Raw genomic sequence first — 24,327 nt, 5'->3', positions numbered from 1 at the left:
AGAGGTAAAATGGGCAATTAATGTCCCGAGATACGAGAAACGGAATACACCGTGAGTTATGGACGCCGACCGTGGACAGACAGACCCGATCGCCGGTTTCACACTTTTAAAAATGCAATTGCGGTTTAGAGGGGTCTAGGAATTCGATGGCCAATAGGAAATGCGATTGAAGCAAACACGGCGTCAGGTGATTCATGGGTATGTAGTACAGGAAAATAGGCCTTACTGTGGCGGGAAATTCGAGCAGGCTTAGCAATCTCATTTGAATATTGAAAGCGGGAGTCTATTTACAATAAATTGTTACTGAGACTAAATAATATTACAATAAATGTGGTGATTTATATACACATTAGCATGATTAATTAACCAGTGACTTAATTAACATAATGATTAATTTCTAAATACTCTAAAAATATGAATACCGAACACCAAGTAATCCACATAGCCTTACAAAAAGTCCAGGGGACTTAAGGTCTGGCGACCTGGCATGCCAATGAACCACACCATATGACCTATCATTATCATTATTATCATCCAAGTTGTGTATTTTGCATTAGGTCAATCTTGCACATCGTTTGAATGTACCATAAAACTAAAACTAACACCATAAACGATAGTTAATTTTTTCTCAATAATAAAAAAGTTAACCATAATTGAAGATTTATCCCAAAACATAGGTTTATTACAATTCCTCAATATTCTTATTAAGAATTTTACAAGGATTCTGAAAATTACAATAAACTCCATTTAAACATTATCTTTAATGCAGCTGTTGACGCTGTTGTCATATTATTCAAGCAAACATATGATTTTATAAAGGAAATTAGACTTTAGTCGTTCCGTGTTTTTAAAAAGAAACTCTTAAATTTAAGAATAACAAATCAAATAAACAGTAGGCTAAGCTTTTATATGAAATGAAATGAAAATTCTTTATTTTACCAGGCAAACAAAAAAAAGGCCACATGGCCCTCTCTTACACTTAACCTGACAAACTTAAATATAAATACATAAAAATACAATGAAATTTCTTAATCTAATATAAATATACATATTTAACACATCAAGCAAAAATTCAATTTATTTAACTAATTTACTAATTAAAAAAAAATAGTAATTATTATAAATAGAATATACAAAAGAAAACACACACACACACACACGCATACGCACCAGCAATAATTTTGAGAACTAGGGAATGTCGAAGCTATAATTTTAGTTTAGGGTTTCAGTTTAAAAAAAATTAAGTTTTGTTTTTTAAAAAGTATAGCAGCCGGCGCTAACATTATAGACTAGCTTTTGGTATTACCATTTGCATAACAGCTGTAAGTAAACATTCAGCGTTTGCGACACATATTCAGCATTCGGATAAAAATGAAATGACATCTGTAGGGTTGACTTATTCATACTATGTGTGGTGATATAATCATTGATATGTTCATTTATTCGGCAGGATGAAAGATTATTTAAATATACATCGTAAAATATATGATGTTCTAAAATATTTTTTAGAACAGTCTTTAAAGTCTTGGGTTTGTTTTAGTGCAATATAATTTGTTTGAACTTAGAGCTGGACAGATATAAAAATATTAGATAGAACTATGAGGTTATTTTATTTAGTCTACGTCTACAATTTTGTCATTGATTAAAGGATATAAGTAAGATGAGTGGAGATGAGTAGACAACAGAGATAAGTTAGACCATTGCTGAATATAATTCGAGGCTCTGCCTAATATTCTTCAAAGATAAGCCTATGCAAATTATTTTACTGCTCAATTTTTTTAAGATAGAGTAGGAAAATAACAATGTTTACATGTTTTAATTAATCTTGGCAGCTTTTTTATTTACAATACACGCTTGACTGCTTAAACTTTTTTGGGATTAGGCCTGAAAATAGTGATGTTATTATACAAGGAGATCAAGGATGACCAGGAATAACAATTTTAAATTACTACCACAGCCTCTGACGAGTTTTATCCAGAGATAAACAGATGGATGACATATATTTAACACAATGTTATAATTGACCTAGGTTACTGCAAGTAGACTTACTATCATTTTGTAAAATCTAAAACATTGTTTGGCTTTTGTTCATGTGTGGTTACGTTGCCCTGATGTAGGCAAAATATAACTTTTATTTCTACTAAATATCTTATAGTTTGACTAATATGGGAAATTAGGGTGGGTAATTATCACGGATATTAGAACGGATAACGATATGGATGATAAACAAAGAAAAATTAAGTCACTAGCTTTCTAGCGTGTTTACTTTTTTAAATTCCTTCTACAGGTAACAAGTTCTTTATCCAAATGAATGTTATTTAACTAAACAGCTGTTTCAAAACAAACTATCTGTCATTGTTTTTACTTTTCTTTGTTTACTTATTTATTTAGTAATTAGTGCAGTGAAATTGATATAAACCTTTTACCTTTTACCTTTTACCTCCTGTCGTGAACTTTTACCAGAGAAGACTGGATTGTTCATGTCAATAAAAAAATTAAAACATCACTTCATACATAAAATTGAATATGAAAACATTTAACTATCATTAATATTTACAGAGTACAAATGGCGAGCAGGGAGGAGAGTGAATCGGCAAAAAACTCGTCAATTGAGTAAAAAGCCATGTCCTTTAGCCACCGCACCAAGACACGTTCAAAGCGGTTTTTCTCAAGCAGTCTAACCCTAGTTGGAAGCTTATTAAACATCTTCAACGCTAAGTCCGGGAAGTGCTTTGAGGTCTTAACTAGCCTACGCCTCGGGATGTCCAGATTAGATCTGCTTCTTACGTAGTGGTCATGTATTTTGCTTCTGGTGGTGAAGGAGGCCTCATGTCGCTTAACATAAACCAGCGAAACCAGGATGTAGTTAGACGGTACAGTGAGTATGTCCAAACTCCGAAACAGGGGCCGGCAGTGATCTAGATAATCACTAGAGGTGATAATTCTCACCGCTGCCTTCTGCAGCAAAAGCAGTCTGTAGCACTCCGAAGCGTGCCCCCAAAGAAGCAGTCCATAGCTGATGTGAGAATGGAACAGGGCATGATAGACCACTGTTAGGTATTAAAGGATAGGTATGGACAATACATTTCTCAAATTGACAATACTCTCTCTACTGTACTTATAATCAGTGTGCTAATTGGCCGCAAATTTCACCTCAAGGCTTTTAACATTGACAAAATTGTTTTTATTATAAAATTATCGAATTTAAAATGCATATCGTATAGGCCTATAATTGGATGAAAGGAATAGGTGGTCAAGAGACCTTTGTTTACAAGACAATTTCAAATATAAAATAATAGTGGTTTAGTTACCTTTACTTTCGTCCCAGTTCAATAAAAAGTTGTAATATCTAAAATCATGGTTTCGACGCTAGTTGCGTCATGGTCACGTAGTTAGCAAGTCGAGAAGTATCTTGTCATAGTCGGTCGCTTGGACGTCGTCATATTTACACAAACACGGACACGGACATAAACACACACGTATATTGATTAAAATAAAAGGTTCTCGTGGACGGAACACAGGCCTGTGGTGAACAGTTAATTTGTACCGTCGCGGGAGTCGGCAGGAGAACACTGAGGGCGACGGCGTCTGTGATTACATGACCCTTGCACCTTCTTTGGACATGGACTCGTCTTGTGGGGGTTGTCTGTTGAAGATAGACTTGCCTGACGAACTTGAGATGTTTGGATGATTTTATTAAAGATTAAATGTGAACTATAATTTAGTTTTTCATTCAATACGCTATCGCTATCCTGTTTTAGGGCCTTATAAATATGGAATTCCTTGAGGGTGTCAAGAGTAAAACCTTTGCTGCAAACTTCAATTATCTCAATGTTATTTTCAATATTTCCAGTGCTATGTTCTTTGTCCATAATGTGTTGAGCATAACTAGATTTTTGAGGATTTATTCGGGGATTTGGTTTATGTTCCTTAGCCCTTTTGACAAAGGATCTGCCTGTTTGTCCTATGTAAAACTTATCACAGTCATTACATTTTAATTTGTAGACGCCAGTTTTTTCTAATTGGTTAACATTTTGCTGTGATTTGGGTTTAAGTAGGCTATCAATTTTATTGGAGGTTCTAGGTGCTGGAATTATGTTGAATGGTTTGAGTTCTTTTTTCAATAAATTATGGAGTCTGTGGCCATATTCAATGGGAACGTATTTAGGTTTTATTTCATTTTGTTGTTCAGTTTTATCAGACGACTGTTTTTTCAACTGTTTAATTAAAAGTTTGTCAACAATTTTTGTTTCATAGCCGTTAGAACGTGCGATGTACTTTATTATATTTATTTTGGTGTTGTAATCTTCAGGAGACAGTGGTATCTTGATCATTCTATTAATCATGCTATTATAGGCAGCTAGTTTGTGGCTAATAGGGTGGTACGAAGATGCGTGTATAGTTTGGTTGGTAGTAGTAGGTTTCCTGTATATACTGTACTTGAATCTATTGTTGAGTTTTTCTATTGTAAAATCCAGGAAGTTAATCTTGTTATCGCTTTCTGTTTCGAGGGTAAAATTTAATTTCGGACGTATACTGTTAAGATACTGTAATTATTTAGTAGCTGCAGTTGGCGAGCATTACCATCAAATAAGACCAGGGTATCGTCGACGTAGCGGTAATAAAACAGGATTTTATTCTGTTTTGGATTTTGTTCTGAAAGTATATATATGTATTCTCTATGTAGTTCAAAAATATTTCAGACAGAATTCCTGACAAGGGGGAACCCATAGCAAGGCCATCAGATTGCAAATAAAACTTGTTGTCGAAGCTGAAGTAATTTTGTTTTAAGGTAATGTCTAGCACAGGGCCGATTTACCGAATAGGCACGGTAGGCACGTGCCTAGGGCGCGAGGCAATTGGCTTTTTTGGGGGGCGCCAAAAATTTGAAAATAAAAAAAAATTGTGGTAGTATTTGCATGATATCACGGTAAACTTCTAATAACCACTCGCGGCCGTGGATTCATCGTAATCGTCTCCCGCGTTTGCGGCTTCGATTCTTACTATTTTCTGCAGTCAGGTCGTTTGGACATAAAATTATCGTCCTCCATGATCGAGGCAATATAAGAACGTATCCCGCAGTCGTGAGGAGATTATTATCATCTACCGCAAATGAGGCAAAATTCGGATATTTTCCCGCGGTCGTGAGGACATTATCGCGTTCAAATTCTGACCACCCCCGCGGCCGTGAAGACATAGTAGTCGCCTCCCGCGATTGTGGCAAAATCGTAATCATCTCCCTCGGACATATGGAGATAATCGTCTTCGGCGAATGAGGCGAAATCCTGATCTTTTCCTGCGGTCATTTGGACATTATCATCGTCTTCCGTGATCGCGGCAATATTTGATCATCCCTCGTGGCCGTGTAGAAATAGTTATTATATCTCCCGCGGTCCTGTAGATATCGTACGTATCCCGCAGTCGTGAATCCATGGTAATCGTCTCCAGCGATTGCGGCAAAATTGTAATCATGTCCTGCAGTTTTGTGGAGATCATCATCGTCTTCCGCGATCGCGGCAAAGTTCTTGAGGTTTCCCGCGGTCGTGTGGACACCAATCGTCTTCCGTGATTGTGGTAATATTCTGATCATCCGTTGCGGCTCTGTAGATAGTAGATAACATCATTGTCTTCTGCGATCACGGAAAATTCTGATCATCCCTCGTGGCCGTGTGTAGACATTTATCATTGTCTCCCGCGGTCACGGAAACGTCACTGTTGTCATGCGCGATCACGGAAACGTCACTGTTGTCATGAGCGATCACGGTAAATTGAAAACTCCAGGTAGAAATACAAAATTCACGGTTCAAAGATCTCCCGCATGATTCCCGGATTTCCCGGTCGGTGTACACCCTGTTATATATATATTGCAAAGGGGCGCTACTATTAGACGTGCCTAGGGCGCTGACAGGGTCAAAAACGGGCCTGGTCTAGCAGGTTGATCAGTTCAATTCTAGCCTCGGATGTTAAAGATTGGGTATTCTTAAGATGATTATCAATGATTTGCAGTGTCTCATGAATGGGTACGTTAGTATATAAATTAACGATATCAAATGAGGCTAGTGTGTGGTGATTTCTTAATTCTATATGTTTTGTTTTCTCGACCAAGTCTAAGCTGTTCTTTAAACTGTGGCTATCTAAGAACTCAAAATGTAATCTAAGTATTTGATCGAGTTTTTTAGCAACCTTATATGCCGGTGTAGTTGTGAAATTTACAAGAGGGCGTATAGGAATTTCAGGCTTGTGAATCTTAGGGAGACCTCTCAGGGAAGGTGCTGAAGAGTTCATCATTTTTAGAGCTTTAATTTCCTCTGGTTTCAGGAGATTTTTACTATAACTAATTCCTTTGTTGATAACACTGGTATACTTAAGAGTTGGGTCCTTATCAATCAGGGTGATGCCGTTGTCATTGATAAAACGGGTAACCTTATCTATGTAATCGTTCTGGTATAAAACAACAATTGAATTGCCTTTATCGGCTTTTGTGAGTATGGCTTTATTGTTTGTTAGTTTTTCCCTAATACTGTTGAGGATTCGTTTATCATTCATATTATTTGTCCTTTTACAATAATCCTCCGATCGTTGTAGATATTACAACTTTTTATTGAACAGGGACGAAAGTAAAGGTAACTAAACCACTATTATTTTATATTTGTCTTACCAGTTCAGGGGCAAGCCACAACAATGAGTAAAATATAAGACAATTTCCCCTATTACAACTGCCAGAATGTTTCTTTATGCCTGTAAACTAGGTGTTCCGAATTATATTCAGTTTTAATTGACTACTTGACGGGCCTACAGCTAGTGTGTGTGTACCTTGACGGAGGTGACCAGGCTGACAGTGCCGTGACCCACACTGAGGTTGACAGTGACTCTGCTCTGTGTAGTCCCCCTACCAGTAGGCTTAGTTTCCCAGGCTGAGTAGAACTGGTTCTCCCCATCCTCCGACTCTGAATCTGACTCTACAACAAACATTACTGTAAGTCCAACACAAAACATTACCTCTTTATAATACTGTATCTCAATAATTTTCTGCAGCGAACGCAATTTGAATTTAATGTTGGTAAGCATTTGAAGACTGAGTGTAAAATTGATATACTTTCGTTACATACATTATAGAAATACAATAACATAAAAATGTATATCACTCAACTCTTTGATCTCGGGGTTTAGAGTCTATCTCGATATATTTTTCTCGTAATCATTTTCACATATATTTTGAAATAACAACTTTGAGCTACATGTAAAATTCTTGTTTGAATCAATATATTTAATCTAAATATCTGGAGCTAGGAAAAAGGTAACATGGCTGTTGAGGATTCATTTTAAAGCTTAAGGTCCAAGGACAGTGGGAAAAATATCAGAAGAGTCAAAAGTTACCCCTGCTCTGCCCACAGGCCGTCAAAGATTCAGTCATTTTCTAATGGAAGTTCTTCTACGAGGTTTCTATAAGCTGTTTTAAATATACCAGCTAATGTAAACATTGCGTATTTATTTTTTGTTTTATTTTTCCCAAAATTGTATTTATATTATTAAGGAACAAACAGGATCACTCTGGCAGTACTCAGGTAATTTTATACCTTTTATAGATAGTAAATTACCAACTGGGTTTTCATGTTTTTTGTGTGTATTTACGATAAATCAAGATTTAATAAATGGCTTTCACTTTAGATTTGAGAAAAGCCAATTTTATGTGTGTGCATTCACACATAAAAACGCGATTGGTGAAAACATCGTATATACAATTTAAACATGCAACTGCTTAGGGCCTTTGAGGGTTTTGAGAACCACAATTAAACATCGCACAAGGTTTTATATTACTTAATGTTATTTTAAGAGACATAATACTCTAAAATAAAGTTATGGGAGAACTGACTGTACTATTGGACAATTAGGTTTAAGCATGTACACCTAACTGAAAAGAGATATAACGGGAATGGTATCTTGGCCAAAAACATATTTTGTAGGTCGGTGGTTTCAGAGTGAGTAGTCCGAAACTCTTGATGGAAGGGCAGTTATTGTTGTAAATGAAGAAGCTTCCCTTGGTTTTAACTTTATTAGTCACATATGCTAAACTAAATTCCACATCCACCACTATTTGTTCAACATCTTCTTCTTCTTGCTCAGCCACATCATTGATCTCAATGTTTCTATTTCTTCCTTATTGTTCCAGCTGGTTAAGTCTTCATTCCAATGCATATTGGTTTAAAACTTGCACATTCTCAGTTTTTATATTGTGCCAATCGCTAAGCCATGTAACACAAAATTTACTTCTTTTCAACAAATTTTTTTATGTTAAAAAAATACGCATTACTGATTCTCTATACCTGTACACATTTCTTCCTATAGGTTGGCCGGACAGACAGTGACCTGCGCGAGGATTTGTCACGCATGTAAGAGGAGGTTACTTTCTAAGCGGCCGACCTATACTTACCAAACTGTATAGCTGACTTGCACATGGTGAAAGCAGACACAAAGGCAGAGAGGGGGGGAGAGGAGACAGAGCCCCCACTGCCTTGGGGTGATGGTGACCAAAGAGACAGATCTGTACTGAGTCTGAAACAACATCGTGCATCTCTGAATAACAATAGTTTAACCATAATTTTATTTTAATACAAGGCACAATGATTACCTAGATTATTTTGCAGGAACCTATGTAGCCTAATATTTTAAAATATAAGTAGTTTATGTGTATTATTTTTTTGAATCAGTTTAAACATGTTTTGTTGCAAAAACAACATTCAAAAGATTGCAGCTAACTAAGATTGTGACACACATTTAAATTACGCATGACACAAACATAAAAACAAAATGCATGAATAAAATACGATGGTGTGCAAATAAGATAGTGCTATATCTTTAGCAAATTACGTTTAAGCTGATTCAACCAAATAATTGTTGGACTATTTAAAAGAGGTAAAGTAAAATATTTTTTTTATTTTAATAAAGTAATCCAAAGGCTAGGAATCTGAATTTGATCTTTTTGTTCTAGGTAAACACAAGAATCGGATAGGTAAACATTTTACACAATAACGGTCATGAACCCAGTCGGCATATTCCTTAAAATTCCTACTGACATTTTAAGTTTTGAGGTGGAGCATTTAGAAGGAAATATTGGTTGGTCCCCATGGAAAAAAAGACCACATTATTTACATTTATATTAACTTTGTTTGCATCTATATATAATCTTTAGGGATGGTCAAGTCTCGAAATTTCGAGAAATTTTCGGGAAATTTTAAATCTCGTTACACGAGACAAGATTTCTTTTTGGCCGAGATTTTTATCGAGACGAGAATAAAAAATAAAAAAATTATAAACGCCTGCAGAAAGTCAATGCAATACCCGCAATACAGGAACGTGTTGTAGTTGCGTTTCCTTTGCGAAGGCGTTCTTATTTAATTAATTCTTTAAATGTAAATATTACTTTAATTATTTTAATAATAATACTTTAATAACATTTGAGAAGTTTTGTTAAGTGTAAGCAGTGTGAGGAATGTTTTATTACTTTAAAAAGTCAAAACAAGTACGGTACCTAACTATTTTATAAAAATTAATATTGCTTTTATTTTATGTTAGGATAAGTTGAACTCTATCCTAACTGATATCACTATGTTTCCTAATCGTAGGCATTTTTAATAAGTTAGGCGCGATTAATAAAAAAATTTTATGCTGATGTTTTTTAATAAAAGATTGTAAATATTCTTGCCTATTATCATTATTTTTGTATTTAAACAGTCATCGAACAATGTTACAAAATCAGGTAAAAATTTTGAACGTGCATTTCCCGTTGTGTATGAGAAGGGAAATCCCGTCTCGAAATTTTATGAGAAATAAAAAATCTTGTCTCATCTCGTCTCGAACTAAAAATCCAATCTCATCCATCCCTAATAATCTTCATAAGAAACGCAAACTTTTGAGAAAACCGTAAGCCTAAGAGACCGATCAACCACATACTTGAATGAAAGGTCTTGATGAGAAATCTGTTTTACATCCTCATCCCGTTACAAAGCACAAGTAAAGCAACCAGTAATATTTTTCGATTTTGTGGAAGTTTCTGTCTGTGTGTCTGTCTACAGGTGAATGCAAACATTACTGAACCAACTGGGCTGCAATGTTAAACCTAGTAACATACACACATTTTTACATGGTAGATGTTTTCACCTATCAAAATCAGTTTTTAATCATGTATTTTAGGAGAATGTAAATAAGGGATTTGTATAAGGGAGGTCTACAATGAATGAAATCCACATACTTAAACAAGTTATTAGTAAGCACTGGGAATACAATAAAGAAGTACAAGAGCCTTTCATAGATTTTACCTAACCCGCCATGTTAAACTTCCCTATCCCAAGCGTGATGTATACAACTTCTTTACTTCACGAGTGATGTAAAGTTGAAAAAACTCACTCGGTGAGGTAATGAAACCCATTTAAATAACATTGAGTGGTTAACTTAAAAAATATACCTCTATGGAGCCAACGACGTTCAACGCTAGAAATCAGCTGTGCGCTTGAATTTTATTGTTATGATTTAAAGAATTTTCCTAACCTAGCATTTGTTTGTAAATGAACGTTACTGTCAGAAGATGAGTGAAATGGATAATAAAAATATTGTTCCTAACCTCCTGTATATTGTCGGGTCAGGTAAAATCTTGTACGTTACATGTTACGCAAGAGCTTGTTTACATCACTTAGGAGAATTCACCTACGTGATGTAAAAACGCTCTAACTACTCTTGTATTGTAAATAGCTATTTAAAAGGCCTTGTATAGCCTTGATAGGAAAGGAGTATTTTAACATTTTTAACAGATGGAAAGGTTAGGGATCCCCAGAAAAATGATGAAGGGGTGGAAATGACCCTGAATGGATCATTAAAATGTAATGTTGAAATAGATGGAGAGTTGTCAGAAAGCTTTGAAGTACAGGCGTAAGGCAAGGTGATGCAGTGTCACCGATACTATTTAACATAGCCTTAGAAGATGTCCTCCAAGAAGTAAGGCAAACAAATATAGGCTTGAAAATGGGAACAAGAATAAACATCCTAGTATTTGAGGACGATGTAGTCATCCTGTCAAAAACAGAAATGACCTGGACGAGCTAACCAGACTTTTCATACATAAAAAAGAGCAAATAGGCCTAAAATGTATGATAAGAAGACTAAAAATACATGCATTTTTGTTGTTTTTACCTCCTGATCACGATTTAAATTAATACTACAGTTGAAAATACCTTAATCCGTCTCTAAGATCATGTCACCGATTAGGGGCGTCTGAATTCAACCCAGCAATGGGGTCATGCTCAGGCAAAGAAAGAACATAGAATCACTTGGAAGAGGTCATCAGAAAGTCTATAATCACGGAACGAAGAGCAACTACACTTTAAACACATTTTTACAACGAAGGTCATGATTTGTAACTCAATGTACGCGTACCATCCACCACGCAGTTGATTTGTGGCCACCTGTGTTTATGGTGCTAGGAGCAGCCAATGTGCTGTAGTTTAGTTTCATTCAACAGGAAAGGCATATTATAACATGTACTGCGTTTCAGTCGTTGTGGACGTAGTTTGATAAGAACCCAAAAGATAGCAGCACTAAACAGCAGGCTCTCAGTATTGCCTAATGGAGGGAAAAAGCAGGGACGAAAAATCCGGTTACACAATCAACAAATATTGCAAAAAGGTGTAAAGCACAATTTTGAGGTTAGGTTCCTTCCACTTTATTGCAGAAATGATTATCACTATTCCATTCCATTTTACTAAATCCAAGCCAAAACCCCACACTACACTAAATTTGGAAAAATCCCATCTACCGATAAAATAGTTGTATCTGAAAACGAATTACACTGGATTGAAATATAAAACTGGTGCAATTAGCGGCTATCGGAAACAACGTTCCCCGTGCGAGGCTGAGCTCACACTGAAGCAAGGTTTTTCCCCTCACACTCAACGTGTTAAGGGAAAAGCCAAATTATGGGTCCCGCACTTTGGGTTGGGTAGCATACGAGACCTCGGGAGCTCGTAACACAGTGAACGTGTTAAAAGTATTATATTTATTTTATGTAAATTAGAATCTAAACAAAATTGTCAATCAGTTGTTTTAACTTAAAAAAAACTGTCTAATGTTTATGTAAGTATAGGCTTTATAAACGAGTGATTTTTACCATCGACTGTAAAATAAATTAATGTGTTGTGTTGAGGATTATCAGGTTAAAATTTCCCCCATAATAAACTGAAATTCCACTGAAATTTAAATAATAAAAGCCAAAATAAGTTGTAAATAAAACGTGACTTTCCTTTACCTTGCTTTTACAATCAAAATTAACTATACCGAGCCATGGTTCGGTCCCCCGGTACTAAATTGTTAAGTTTTCAGCAGTGTACTGAGAGCATAATAATGCTTCCATTAAGTCAAAATATGCTACTCACCTATTGTAGACAACTTCATAAATATGTTTCGATGGGAAGTGAACATTAGCCTTTGGAAGACTTATTTGAATCTGAAGTTTGGTATTTTTTGAAGCGGTTTTGATAAATTTATCCATTTCTTCCCGGTCACCAGGAATAATGAGTTCTTCGCCATCACCTAGATTGAACAATAAATAAGTAATAAGTAATTTATTCAGCCAAATTAACCAATACAATTAGCGTCAACCATGACAAAATAAACTAAATCTAAAATATGCAACTTTCTTAGGTAGTAACATTTGTGAAACTATTTTCCGGTTATGACTACCAGCCTATAAATCCAGGACGTAAACCTTATTTAAGAGCAGTCTCTTCACTGCTCTCTTAAAAGTCTGGTGATCCTGCTCGGTCTTAAAACACCAGAGGGAGACTGTTGTACAGCTGTGTAGCGTTATACTTAAAATTATGTTGAAAGAATGAAGTGGAGTGTTTGGGTTTTTAGAAGGATAAGATAACTCTAGATCCTTTTTTTGGAGACGAAACAATAGCAAAGTCCTTTGGTTTTCAATTCTCCAGACAGATACAGCATATAAATGGAAATACTATGCCATAGTATGCCGACAGGAGTACCTCACTACACTACCAGCCGTTGGTTTCAGAGTTTCAAGAATGAAAACCCGAGTACAGACTTTACTGGTTGGCCTACACTTTCAATGTAAAGGTGAAATTTCAGATTTTCCTCCAGTATCAAACCAAGAAACTTTACACTTTGGGATGAGGTTACAATATTGTCTTCTAGAAGAACATTAAGGCCACAGCTGTTTGTTGACGATGGCCTATTAGATATGTGGAAGTTCAACATTTGAGTTTTCTCTGTGTTTAAAATCAGCAGGTTTTTATAAAACCATTGCATCAACATAAGGTATGGAAACCAGCTGTGTCCTTTCCGTTAAATAGGAAGCAAACCACTCTAGCCCTATTCCCCTGATTCCCAAGAGAAAGATTCTTTTTTAAAATAAATCACGGTTTACCATACCAAATTCCTTGCTTAGGTAAAAAAAATTATTTGTTACATACTGTTTGTTTAAGTTTTTCATTATCTTTTTTACTAAGCTAAGGATGGCACTTGTAGTTGATTTATTCTTTCAAAAGCCTTGTTGTTTGGGGCCAAGTATTTTATGTGTTTCAAGGATGTCATAAAGTCTATTCAAAACAGCATTTTTGAAAATGTTGTACATTGTAGAAAGCAGACTGATAGTTATCATAAAGTGTTAAATCTCCTTTCTTAAAAACCGGAATAACCACTGCCACTTTCAGTACTGATGGAAATGTCTCCTCGACAAACAAATGGTTTACTAGGTGGCATAACGGTCTGGCTACGTATTTGCTAATCGTCTTCAGCATTTTAGGAGATATCTCATCAAGTCCACCCGAGGTTTTACTTTTCATTGAATTTATAATTTTTTTATTCCACTTTCTATGACAGGGTCAAGAAAATATGACTGTGCTTTGTGTGTGTCGTTTGTTAAATAATTTCTTTCTTCAATTGACAAACTTTCCCCTATAGGTAGTACTGTAAAATGCTTGTTGGGTGCCTCACATACTTTATCCAGCTTGCTCACTTCCTCTCCTCCTCTATTTAGAAGATGAATAGTTCTGAGTTTCCCACTCTTTTCCATTTTTTTTCGATTGTAATTAATTAACTCACAGATGGTTTTACCTTTTTTTCAGAGTTTTCTTTTTTGTTCAAGCAATCACCTAAGATCTCTAATACTTTATTGCAGCCTGAGGTAGTCTATAACCGGCCACCAGTCAGCCACCAAATGAGACTTAAATTTGTTTAAATCTGAACATAAACTACAGAAATGTTTCAAATATTAGTTACAGCCTAGCATTTTATTAGGGGAAAAAATGTATCCCCAGGGTGTCTACCAGATATCTCAAATGGAATTCCCGACTTTTTCCCGACTTTTCATTACCATTTTTATATAAATCCCGACCAAACACTCGGTCCATTCTCCATGTTACTACACCTTTTTCCGTCTCGCGGTCACGGTACCTTCGTCAACATATGTTGTCACTTACGACCCAGCGAAATCACTGAAGATCGAAACGTATCACATGCCAAGAAAATCCCGTATTAAATGTAGGGGTGTGTGAAGCAGCAAAACATTTCAACTCAAAGCAACGATTCGATTTAAAAAAATTTTGATGTAACTCGGTTCGAAGCAACATGGATTTTTCTATTCATACTTCTCAGTGGAGTGAAATATCTGTTTTCAATCATACATTAGAAGAACCAGTATTTCTAGAAATATCAGTGAGCTTCTTGCCTATTTCATAATTTTTACTTGCAGCATCATGTTGTTAAGTATGTTACCTATTTTATTTTATTCATTTTATAAATAAAGATATGTTTGGGTGTAAACAAATAAAAACCTTTGTAAGATTTAAATACTGAATCTTTCAATTGGTTTACATTGATAAAATAAGAGGATAGAATCAGAACTACAAGGTATACATAACTTCTTGTATGGCGAAGCAATGTCTCAGTGTATGCCATGTACTTGGATGGCAATAACCTGTATGGCTAAGCAATGTCTCAGTGTATGCCATGTACTTGGATGGCAATAACCTGTATGGTCAAGCAATGTCTCAGTGTATGCCATGTACTTGGATGGCAATAACCTGTATGGTCAAGCAATGTCTCAGTGTATGCCATGTACTTGGATGGCAATAACCTGTATGGCTAAGCAATGTCTCAGTGTATGCCATGTACTTGGATGGCAATAACCTGTATGGCTAAGCAATGTCTAAGTGTATATCATGTACTTGGATGGCAAAAACCTGTATGGCTAAGCAATGTCTCAGTGTATGCCATGTACTTGGATGGCAATAACCTGTATGGCTAAGCAATGTCTCAGTGTATGCCATATACTTGGATGGCAATAACCTGTATGGCTAAGCAATGTCTCAGTGTATGCCATGTACTTGGATGGCAATAACCTGTATGGTCAAGCAATGTCTCAGTGTATGCCATGTACTTGGATGGCAATAACCTGTATGGTCAAGCAATGTCTCAGTGTATGCCATGTACTTGGATGGCAATAACCTGTATGGCTAAGCAATGTCTCAGTACTCAGTGTATGCCATGTACTTGGATGGCAATAACCTGTATGGCTAAGCAATGTCTCAGTGTATGCCATGTACTTGGATGGCAATAACCTGTATGGTCAAGCAATGTCTCAGTGTATGCCATGTACTTGGATGGCAATAACCTGTATGGTCAAGCAATGTCTCAGTGTATGCCATGTACTTGGATGGCAATAACCTGTATGGCTAAGCAATGTCTCAGTACTCAGTGTATGCCATGTACTTGGATGGCAATAACCTGTATGGCTAAGCAATGTCTCAGTACTCAGTGTATGCCATGTACTTGGATGGCAATAACCTGTATGGCTAAGCAATGTCTCAGTGTGTGCCATGTACTTGGATGGTAATAACTTGTATGGCTAAGCAATGTCTCATCTCAATGAATAGCTTATATAATTAATGTCAATCATTTGAATAATGTCAATAAGTTATATGGATACTGATAGTCAAAGTAACAGTATCAATGTAACAGTCAACTACGTATATGGATACTGATTCAATGACGTATAGACACTGATTCAAAAAGTTATTTGGATAATGATTCAATACCGTATATAGATACTGATTCCATAACGTATGGATGCTGATTCAAAAACGTATATTATGGACCCTGAATGCCCATGATTCAAATCGTTATTTTGATCATCACTGAATCGAATTGGAATTCCGATGCATTTTCGTTTCATCCCCCACCCCTCAAATGTAATCCCGTCCCAATGATCAGAAATATAAGATCCAGAACATTTTTTTAAAGTTTTGGGACCCGTTCATCCCTAATTTTGAAAGGTTAGATTATTCCCGACTTTCGGCCGAAATTCATGACTTTTTCACGACTTTTCCCGACCTTTCAAAATCCCCGACTTTTTCCCGAATTTCCCGGAATTCCCGACTGGTAGACACCCTGATCCCACATTTGTACATGTTGATAAAGATTGAAAATTGCTTTGTTTGTATTGTGTAGTAGAGTGAAATAAAGCAATTTAGGTAGAATGGCTACCTAAACTAGGTTATGGATAAACTAGTACCATAGACCATAGACAAAAATAATTAAATATAGACCGTCAGCTGTGCTGCGGTTACCATAGGTTCTGGCGCACACCACTTGGAGCGCCATGTAGTTACGGCGTACGCGCTACGTAGACTACAGCGGTGTGCGCCGGAACCTATGGTAACCATGGTAACCGCAGCACAGCTGACAGTCTATATTTAATTCTTTTTGTCTATGCATAGACTAACCAACACAAGTAGACTTCTCATCCCATTGTAAATTTTGAAGCATGTTTTTTTTTTTTTTTTTGTGTCTAGTTCTAGTTCATGTACACTGGGCTCTAGTGTCGATGAAATTTTGTTTCTATTATTTGAAATATTCTTGAGTGTGGCAGATTGCGTGAAAATATCATAATAATAATAGAATCTATGGCTCTTACCGTCAACGCAATCAGGGGTGATATTCCAATACGGCCGTTTCGGAGATGACTCCATCGTCAGGTGCGTAGTGGTACACTAAACTATAGTCTTGTCACATTTAACACGAATTGTCTTCATTTGCATTGCGTCAGGGGTTGAATAAATAATACACATATAAAAACAGGATGGACACACGAAAACACAAATATACGAAAATATTTACAGCGCGTGCACGGCTTGAAAACTGACGACCGACTGTTCAATCCTGGTCACTGCAGGAGTTACGTGGATGACTGGAACAGCTGATAACACGGTGTGCCAACCTTATCTACTCAAATTATTTCTTTCCTGTTTGATTTCTATTATTCTCTCAAAAATTGGATTAGCTGCTGAATTTGTTTGGGAGTTAATTACTAAGTTGGGTTCTTTAACTGTACTGCTGTAGATGTGGAAATTTTTGATGCAATTTAGTTTGTGACTTTTATTGCAAATATGTAGTTTTTTTTAACTGTTTATGTCGAAATAATCATGGCACTACTGTTGAATGTGTTTGGCATAATATGAAGCAGGGTTGGTTTCTTGATGGCACTTATGTGCTCTTTGTATCTGGTCTTAAAGCCATTGGACCAGTCTGTCAATATAATACGAGTCACATTATCCACACTTAAGTTTGTAAACAACTGGCTTTTCCAATAATGGTGTATTCCTGTGTCGAGGAGCAGACAGCTTACGTCGAAGGCTGTTACTGGTTCTGTAAGCAACTTAATAATTGTGCCTACTAAAAGGACGGGTTGCTAAACGTTGGTTTAGTTTACAGAACTCTAATGTGACGTATTTTTTGTCATCTTTATCGACTTTATTGTTGACTTTTCTCTTGATTCTCCTGTGCAGTTTTAGTACAGTCAATCCGTATCCAACGTGGACAAAATTGGCGTCTGAGAAATTTTGTCTGAAATTTATGTTTTTTGGGGCGCTGAATCCGAATCTGAAGTTGTCCAACAAATATTTCTTGAGCGTTCCGAGATATTCGCAAAAAACATCAAAATTTTAGCACTTTTTTCAGTTTTTATATTATAAGTCAAAAACTATGAATTCTAGCGACTTTTACTGCTTACAAAATGAAAGCGGGCAAAATTTCCTTCAAAATGCACTATTCACACTTGAAAATCGATTAGAAATAACCTCCATTAGAACGCATTGAAAATTGGAGAGGTAGGTTTCTATGGTAATGATTACAATTTATTCATAGTTCATATTCACTATATCTACATAACTAACATTATTTTTAAAATGTACACGTATAATCAAGTGCTCAGGCGGGGGCATTTAGGCCCTGCGCAAGATGGTCCTGACTGTGGCTCCTGTGGCTCTGGCGATTCTTCTATATCATCTACTTCCAGGTTGTGCTCATCGAGAATCCTTCCACCATTTGCCCGATTCCGAAGTACCAAAAGACACCCAACACGTTATAGATGGAGGGTTTCTACTGCACAGGGTGGTTTGGGAGAGTAACCATACCTTTGATGAGATTGGTGACTCTTTCGTAAGATATATAAAACGACATTACTCCAACCCCGTGGTATTGTTTGACGGGTACCCCGATTATCCCACGACCAAACAAGCTGAACGTTTGAGAAGGGCCACCAAAAAACACTCTGTGGAAGTGCTGTTCGAAAAAGGAATGAAACCAGCCGTTTCTCAAGAAGATTTCTTGGGAAATGATCGGAATAAGAATCGGTTCATATCCCTACTAAAGGATAAGCTTGCCAATTCAAACATGTGGTGTGAGCAGGCAGAAGAGGACGCAGACCGACTGATCATCACTACAGCCATCAATATGTCTGCTCAAAGTAGTTCAGTCACTGTTGTCGGAGAAGATATTGATCTTCTGGTGCTACTAGTGGGCTTAGCATCACCAGCCAACGTATTTCTTTTCAAGCCTGGGAGAGGGAAAGCCAAACCACTTTGGTACCATCCTCAGAGCCTGGTCAGTGAAAGGATCCAGAACATCCTTTTCGTTCATGCAGTGACCGGCTGTGACACCTTGTCCGCACTATATGGCCAAGGAAAGGTTAAGGGTTTGAAGTTGCTGGACAAACCCCCCCAGCTGTCTTCCTAGCTAGCCCTTTTCAGGACACCTTCCCATGACCCGACCTTTAATCAGGATTCCATGTTAGAGGCAGGAGAGTCTTTCTTAGCAGAATTATACGGGGGAATTATCAGCACACACCTGGACGACCTAAGGTACAAGGTATACAAGACAGCACTTTTCAAGAACTCGGTTAAAAGGGAATCCCTGCCCCCCACAACGAACGCTGCTCATATTCACCTCCTGAGGGTCTACCTTCAGGTCCAGATATGGCTTGGCCATCAGCATCAGCCTGAACAGTTAGGCTGGAAAAGAACTGTCAATGGACTCCAGCCCATCCTGTCCACAAAGCCTCCAGCCCCCGAAAGCTTACTTTCGATTATTGCATGTAAATGCCAAAAAGGCTGCAACACTAAAGTATGTACGTAGCTGCAGAAAGGATGGGCTATTTTGCTATAGACTCTGTGCCCATTGTGAGGCCTCTGAATGCAGCAACGTGGACCAGAGAGATCCTGATGACCACCACGAGGAACTCGAGGAGCACAACCTGGAAGTAGAAGAATCGCCAGAGTCACAGGAGCCACAGTCAGGACCATCTTGCGCAGGGCCTAAACGCCCCCACCTGAGCACTTGTTTGAACAGTTTAAATTCACATTTATGTGATATTGATTGGTGTCCAGTGCTCTCAAAAGGTAATGGGTCTGCTGAACGGACATTTAAATTGTTTTTTGATAGTTTTATGGAAATTTATAATGTAAGTTGCCCTTTAAAGACACTTCGCAAAAAATCCTTTAACTCAAAAAATCAGAGAAAAGTAGTTCTTAAGTGGTATACTCCTGAATTAAAGATAATGAGAGAAAGAGTTATGGCCTATCTTACAGTACATAGATCAACTAAATCTGAACTATCTTTTAAAGCCTACAAAGCTCTACGAAACCTTTATAAAAATGCAGTGAATGAAGCAAAGATGTCTGCTAACATGAACTTTATTGAATCATCCAGTAATAAGTGTCAGGCTGCCTGGTCTCTGATTCGTAAGTCTACAACCTCGACTGCGGAAAGGGTGCACTCTATGATCTCGGCAGAGCAGCATAACAACTTCTTCTTGGAGTCAGTGCAGTCAGCGAAGGCATCCATCATCCCACCTCCTGTCTCTTCTAGCGACCTACTTCATAACACGGAGTACCATCAGCAAGCCTCGTTGAACCAGTGGTTGCCTGTCTCTCAGGATGAAGTGTTAAGTGTGGTGTCAAAGCTGAAAATGTCAAAAAGCAAAGATGCTTATGGTGTGTCAAACGCGGTGTTAAAGTCTGTGATAAGTGCAATCGTAGTACCACTCACTCACTGTGTAAATGTTTGCCTAAACGATGGAGTTTTTCCTGAATCCCAAAAGATTTCACGGGTAGTTCCAGTGTTCAAAAAAGGCAAGAAATCTGAGGTTAGTAATTATAGGCCTGTATCATTAGTTCCTTTGTTTGGTAAAATTATGGAGCGTATTATCTATAACCAAATGTGTTTCTTCCTAGCAAGTAATAATATTCTTAGCGAGACTCAATTTGGTTTTCGTAAAAAGTTATCCACAATAGATGCAATTGAGTCGATGTTGTTCAAAATTATTAAAGCTTTTGAAGACGGTAGCTTTGCTCAGATTACTGCTTGTGATCTGAGCAAGGCATTTGATCTTGTAGATCACTCTGTGTTATTAGATAAATTAAGTTTTTACGGCATTAGGGGTTCATGTTTGAAGTTTTTTGAATCATACTTGCATGGAAGATCTCAGTTTGTAGAGTTGAAGGGTGATCGTTCAAGATGTCTGGATGTAATAATGGGAGTACCACAGGGTTCTATCTTGGGGCCTTTATTATTCCTTTTATCAATTAATGACCTACCTGCCAATGTGTCCCTTTCTTCAACTACAATGTTTGCAGACGACACAACCTTTCTTAGTATAAGCAATGATACAAATGTCTTGTCTAATATTGCCAAAAATACTATTTTAGAAGCCAAGCAATGGTTTAGTGCTAATGGTTTGATTATTAATGAGAATAAAACTCAACACTTACTCTGTCAGACTAGAAATAGAGTCGAGGATTACAATGAACCAAATGACATAAAAATTTTAGGTTTAGTGATTGACAACTGTTTGACCTGGTCTCAACACATTGATTTCATTAGTGGTAAGTTGTCTAGGTGTATTTATCTTCTTAAATGTCTTAGCTCTAGTCTGCCTCAGAATTATTTAAAGTCTGTGTATTATGCTTTTTTTCACTCAATTTTAAGTTATGGTATTTTGTTATGGGGAAATAGTACCCATGTAAATAATGTATTGTTAATTCAAAAGAAGGCTGTGAGAATCATAACTAGATCTCGCCGAAGAGCACATTGTAAACCGTTATTTGTGGGCACTGGCATTTTAACTGTCATTAATGTTTTTATCCTGCATTGTCTGATTAATGTTAAGAAAAAGGAAAACGAGTATGATTTGCGCCAAGACATTCATGGTTATAACACAAGGAATAGGGGTCTAGTTGATGTACCTCACTGTAGGCTACAGAAAACTGCAAACAGTCATTTTGTTTTAGGTATTAAATTATTTAATAAGCTTCATCCCCAAGTCAAGTCCTTGCCGTTAAGTGTCTTTAAAAGAAAATTAACTATGTGGCTTTCATCTCACCCATTTTACAAAATTGAGGAATTTTTTGAATGTGATCTCATTTTTTGCTAATGTTAAATGCTTTTAAGTTAGGCTAGGATTTTTATTACTGTAATTAATTTTCATATTTTTCATGTTCACTATTTTGATATGTTTTTTACCATATTCCATCTGTGATAATGTTAGAAATTTTGTTTAAGTTAGGCTAGGATTTTATTACTGTAATTGATTTTCATATATTTCATGTTCACTATTTTGATATGTTTTTTTTACCATATTCCATCTGTGATAATGTTAGTAATTTTGTCCCTCTATGTTCATTGTACACCTGTGATAACCATTAGCCTTTTTAAGAAAGACCCACTATTATTCATAATTTAAGTTTGTTAAGTTTGCCTATTTTTTAAAAATTATTTTAAACCTGTTAAATGTTCAATAAGAGCAGCCTATATTTTGGAATTTTCATGTCAAATTTTAATAATTATAAGTATCGTATCTTATATCTTTTACAATAATAATGACGATGTCAATTACAATAATGTATTGTTTAAAGACTGAATAAATGACTATTCAATGACTATTCAATGACTATTCAATGACTTGATTATACGTGTACATTTTAAAAATAATATTAGTTATGTAGATATAGTGAATATGAACTATGAATAAATTGTAATCATTACCATAGAAACCTACCTCTCTAACATTATTTATCACAATCCGTTCAAGATAAGTAAAATGAACGGTTTGGGTTTGGGGAGAGCGTGTGGTATGGTAGGGTATTTTATGCTGAGGGGGGGGGGAGGTTTGATGAGATATAAGGGGTTGAGATAGTTATGGGATGGAAGGGGGTGGGTGTTTGCTGAGTAATATTAAAAACCAGATCAAAAGCTTGAATTTTTTTAAAGTTAGAAAAATAACCAATTTTCAATGCGTTCTAGTGAAGGTTATTTCTAATCGATTTTCAAGTGTGAATAGTGCATTTTGAAGGAAATTTTGCCCACTTTCATTTTGTAAGGAGTAAAAGTCGCTAGAATTCATAGTTTTTGACTTATAATATAAAAACTGAAAAAAGTGCTAAAATTTTGATGTTTTTTGCGAATATCTCAGAACGCTCAAGAAATATTTGTTGGACAACTTCAGATTCGGATTCAGAGCCCCAAAAAACATAAATTTCAGACAAAATTTCTCAGACGCCAATTTTGTCCACGTATGGTTGATTTTTACAACGGATTGACTGGACATAGCCGTTATTCAAGGCAATGTACTTTATTGTGTTTAATTCACTGCTATAGTTCTCTTCGTTTAGAGGGATATTAACCAATCTGTGTAGCATTGAGTTATAAGCTGCCATCTTGTGGGATTGGGTGTGATTAATTAGAACTGTTATGGATGGTTGTATCTGTGCTAGTGGGTTTCCTGTAGATATTAAAAAGGTGTTTGTTGTCCGATTTAGTTATTGTCAAGTCAAGAAAGTTAATTGAAGAATTTTTCTCGTGTTCTGTTGCGATTTTAAGCCTGGGATGTATGTTATTCAGGTATTTTCCAAACAAGTCAATTTGTCGGAGATGGAGTCATCTCCGAAACGGCCGTAGTGGAATATCACCCCTGATTGCATTGACGGTAAGAACCATAGATATTATTATAATATTATTTTAGGGTTAATTTATTGATTTGTGCTTTACTGTTTGGTTATACAACTAGGGGACAAGTTATTGTTTATGATTAGATCGTATTATTTGGCCAAACGAGGTTTTAAATTACTGTAATAACGGGAAACAAACTGTAAACAAAACACAAACTTTACATAAACCGTACAGAACTAACAATTAAATTGTCTTCAGCTGTTCCATAAGGATGAGAAATCTACTAAGGGAGTATGTTTTATCTAAGCTAGTACACAGCTATTTTGACTGCAGACTTTTTAGAAATTTTAGCAATTATAAGTGAGTATGTGGTTTATGAATTCCTAACCATTAGATTTAAGTTTAAAACCATAAATAAGCTGTTTACATTTTTAAACAGGGACTAGTTAATACATTTTTTGCTGAAAACCAAAAAGTAAAGTTTGTCTAGTAAATCATTATTCATTATCATCATCATTATCATCTATATCATTCCTATTTGGATTTTTTTGTTTACAGAGATGGCGTTCAGCTAGATTACCTGAGAAAATTAGTCGGGGTGCTAACAGATACAAAATAAAAGGTAACAAAACAATACACCGATATTTTCACACTTATACTTTCTCAGGCAGTAGGTGGAAGAGAAAGTAGATGAGATTGATCTGTGTTAGGCTCACACTGATGTGGTGTGTCACTCTCATGTACCACTCTCTTGGAGCTGAAGGGGGAAGGTTCCTCCTGGTACATGGAATGCATCATACTGGCAGCAGTGTTGGGCAGCTCAGGGCTCATGTCCTCCTCCAGCCCTGCCATGTCCATAGCTGGGTTCACTCTCAACACAAACCTATAAGAGATCAAGGTGTAACATAGAGCACAACGGCGAGAGGATAGCAGGCTTTACACAAAACACAAAACTTTACACTATATACACAAAACATTAGAATATTTCACTGTCACTGACAGCATTTTCAACTAAGGAAGAGAGAGAGTTTTCTACAT

At 36.4% G+C, this 24,327-nt stretch overlaps 1 protein-coding gene across 1 annotated transcript in view; it reads right to left on the bottom strand.

The window, feature by feature from the left end:
* The window catches only part of LOC128983975 (autophagy-related protein 2 homolog A), a 250,121-nt gene that overhangs the window by 92,253 nt on the left and 133,541 nt on the right, over positions 1–24,327 (bottom strand). Inside the window, exons 18-21 of the mRNA XM_054403259.1 lie at positions 24,006–24,172; positions 12,423–12,579; positions 8,432–8,553; positions 6,814–6,959 (exon numbers count right to left, since the gene is read on the bottom strand). Coding sequence (XP_054259234.1) covers positions 6,814–6,959; positions 8,432–8,553; positions 12,423–12,579; positions 24,006–24,172 — 592 coding nt within the window. The remainder of the gene's footprint in view (positions 1–6,813; positions 6,960–8,431; positions 8,554–12,422; positions 12,580–24,005; positions 24,173–24,327) is intronic.

This window comes from Macrosteles quadrilineatus, unplaced genomic scaffold (genome assembly GCF_028750875.1).
Source record: "Macrosteles quadrilineatus isolate MER2022 unplaced genomic scaffold, UCM_ALF_1.0 Scaffold_1__1_contigs__length_201487025, whole genome shotgun sequence".
Lineage (NCBI taxonomy): Eukaryota > Metazoa > Arthropoda > Insecta > Hemiptera > Cicadellidae > Macrosteles > Macrosteles quadrilineatus.
Note: the sequence above shows the minus strand (reverse complement) of the source record. Positions and strands in the feature narration are given on the sequence as shown.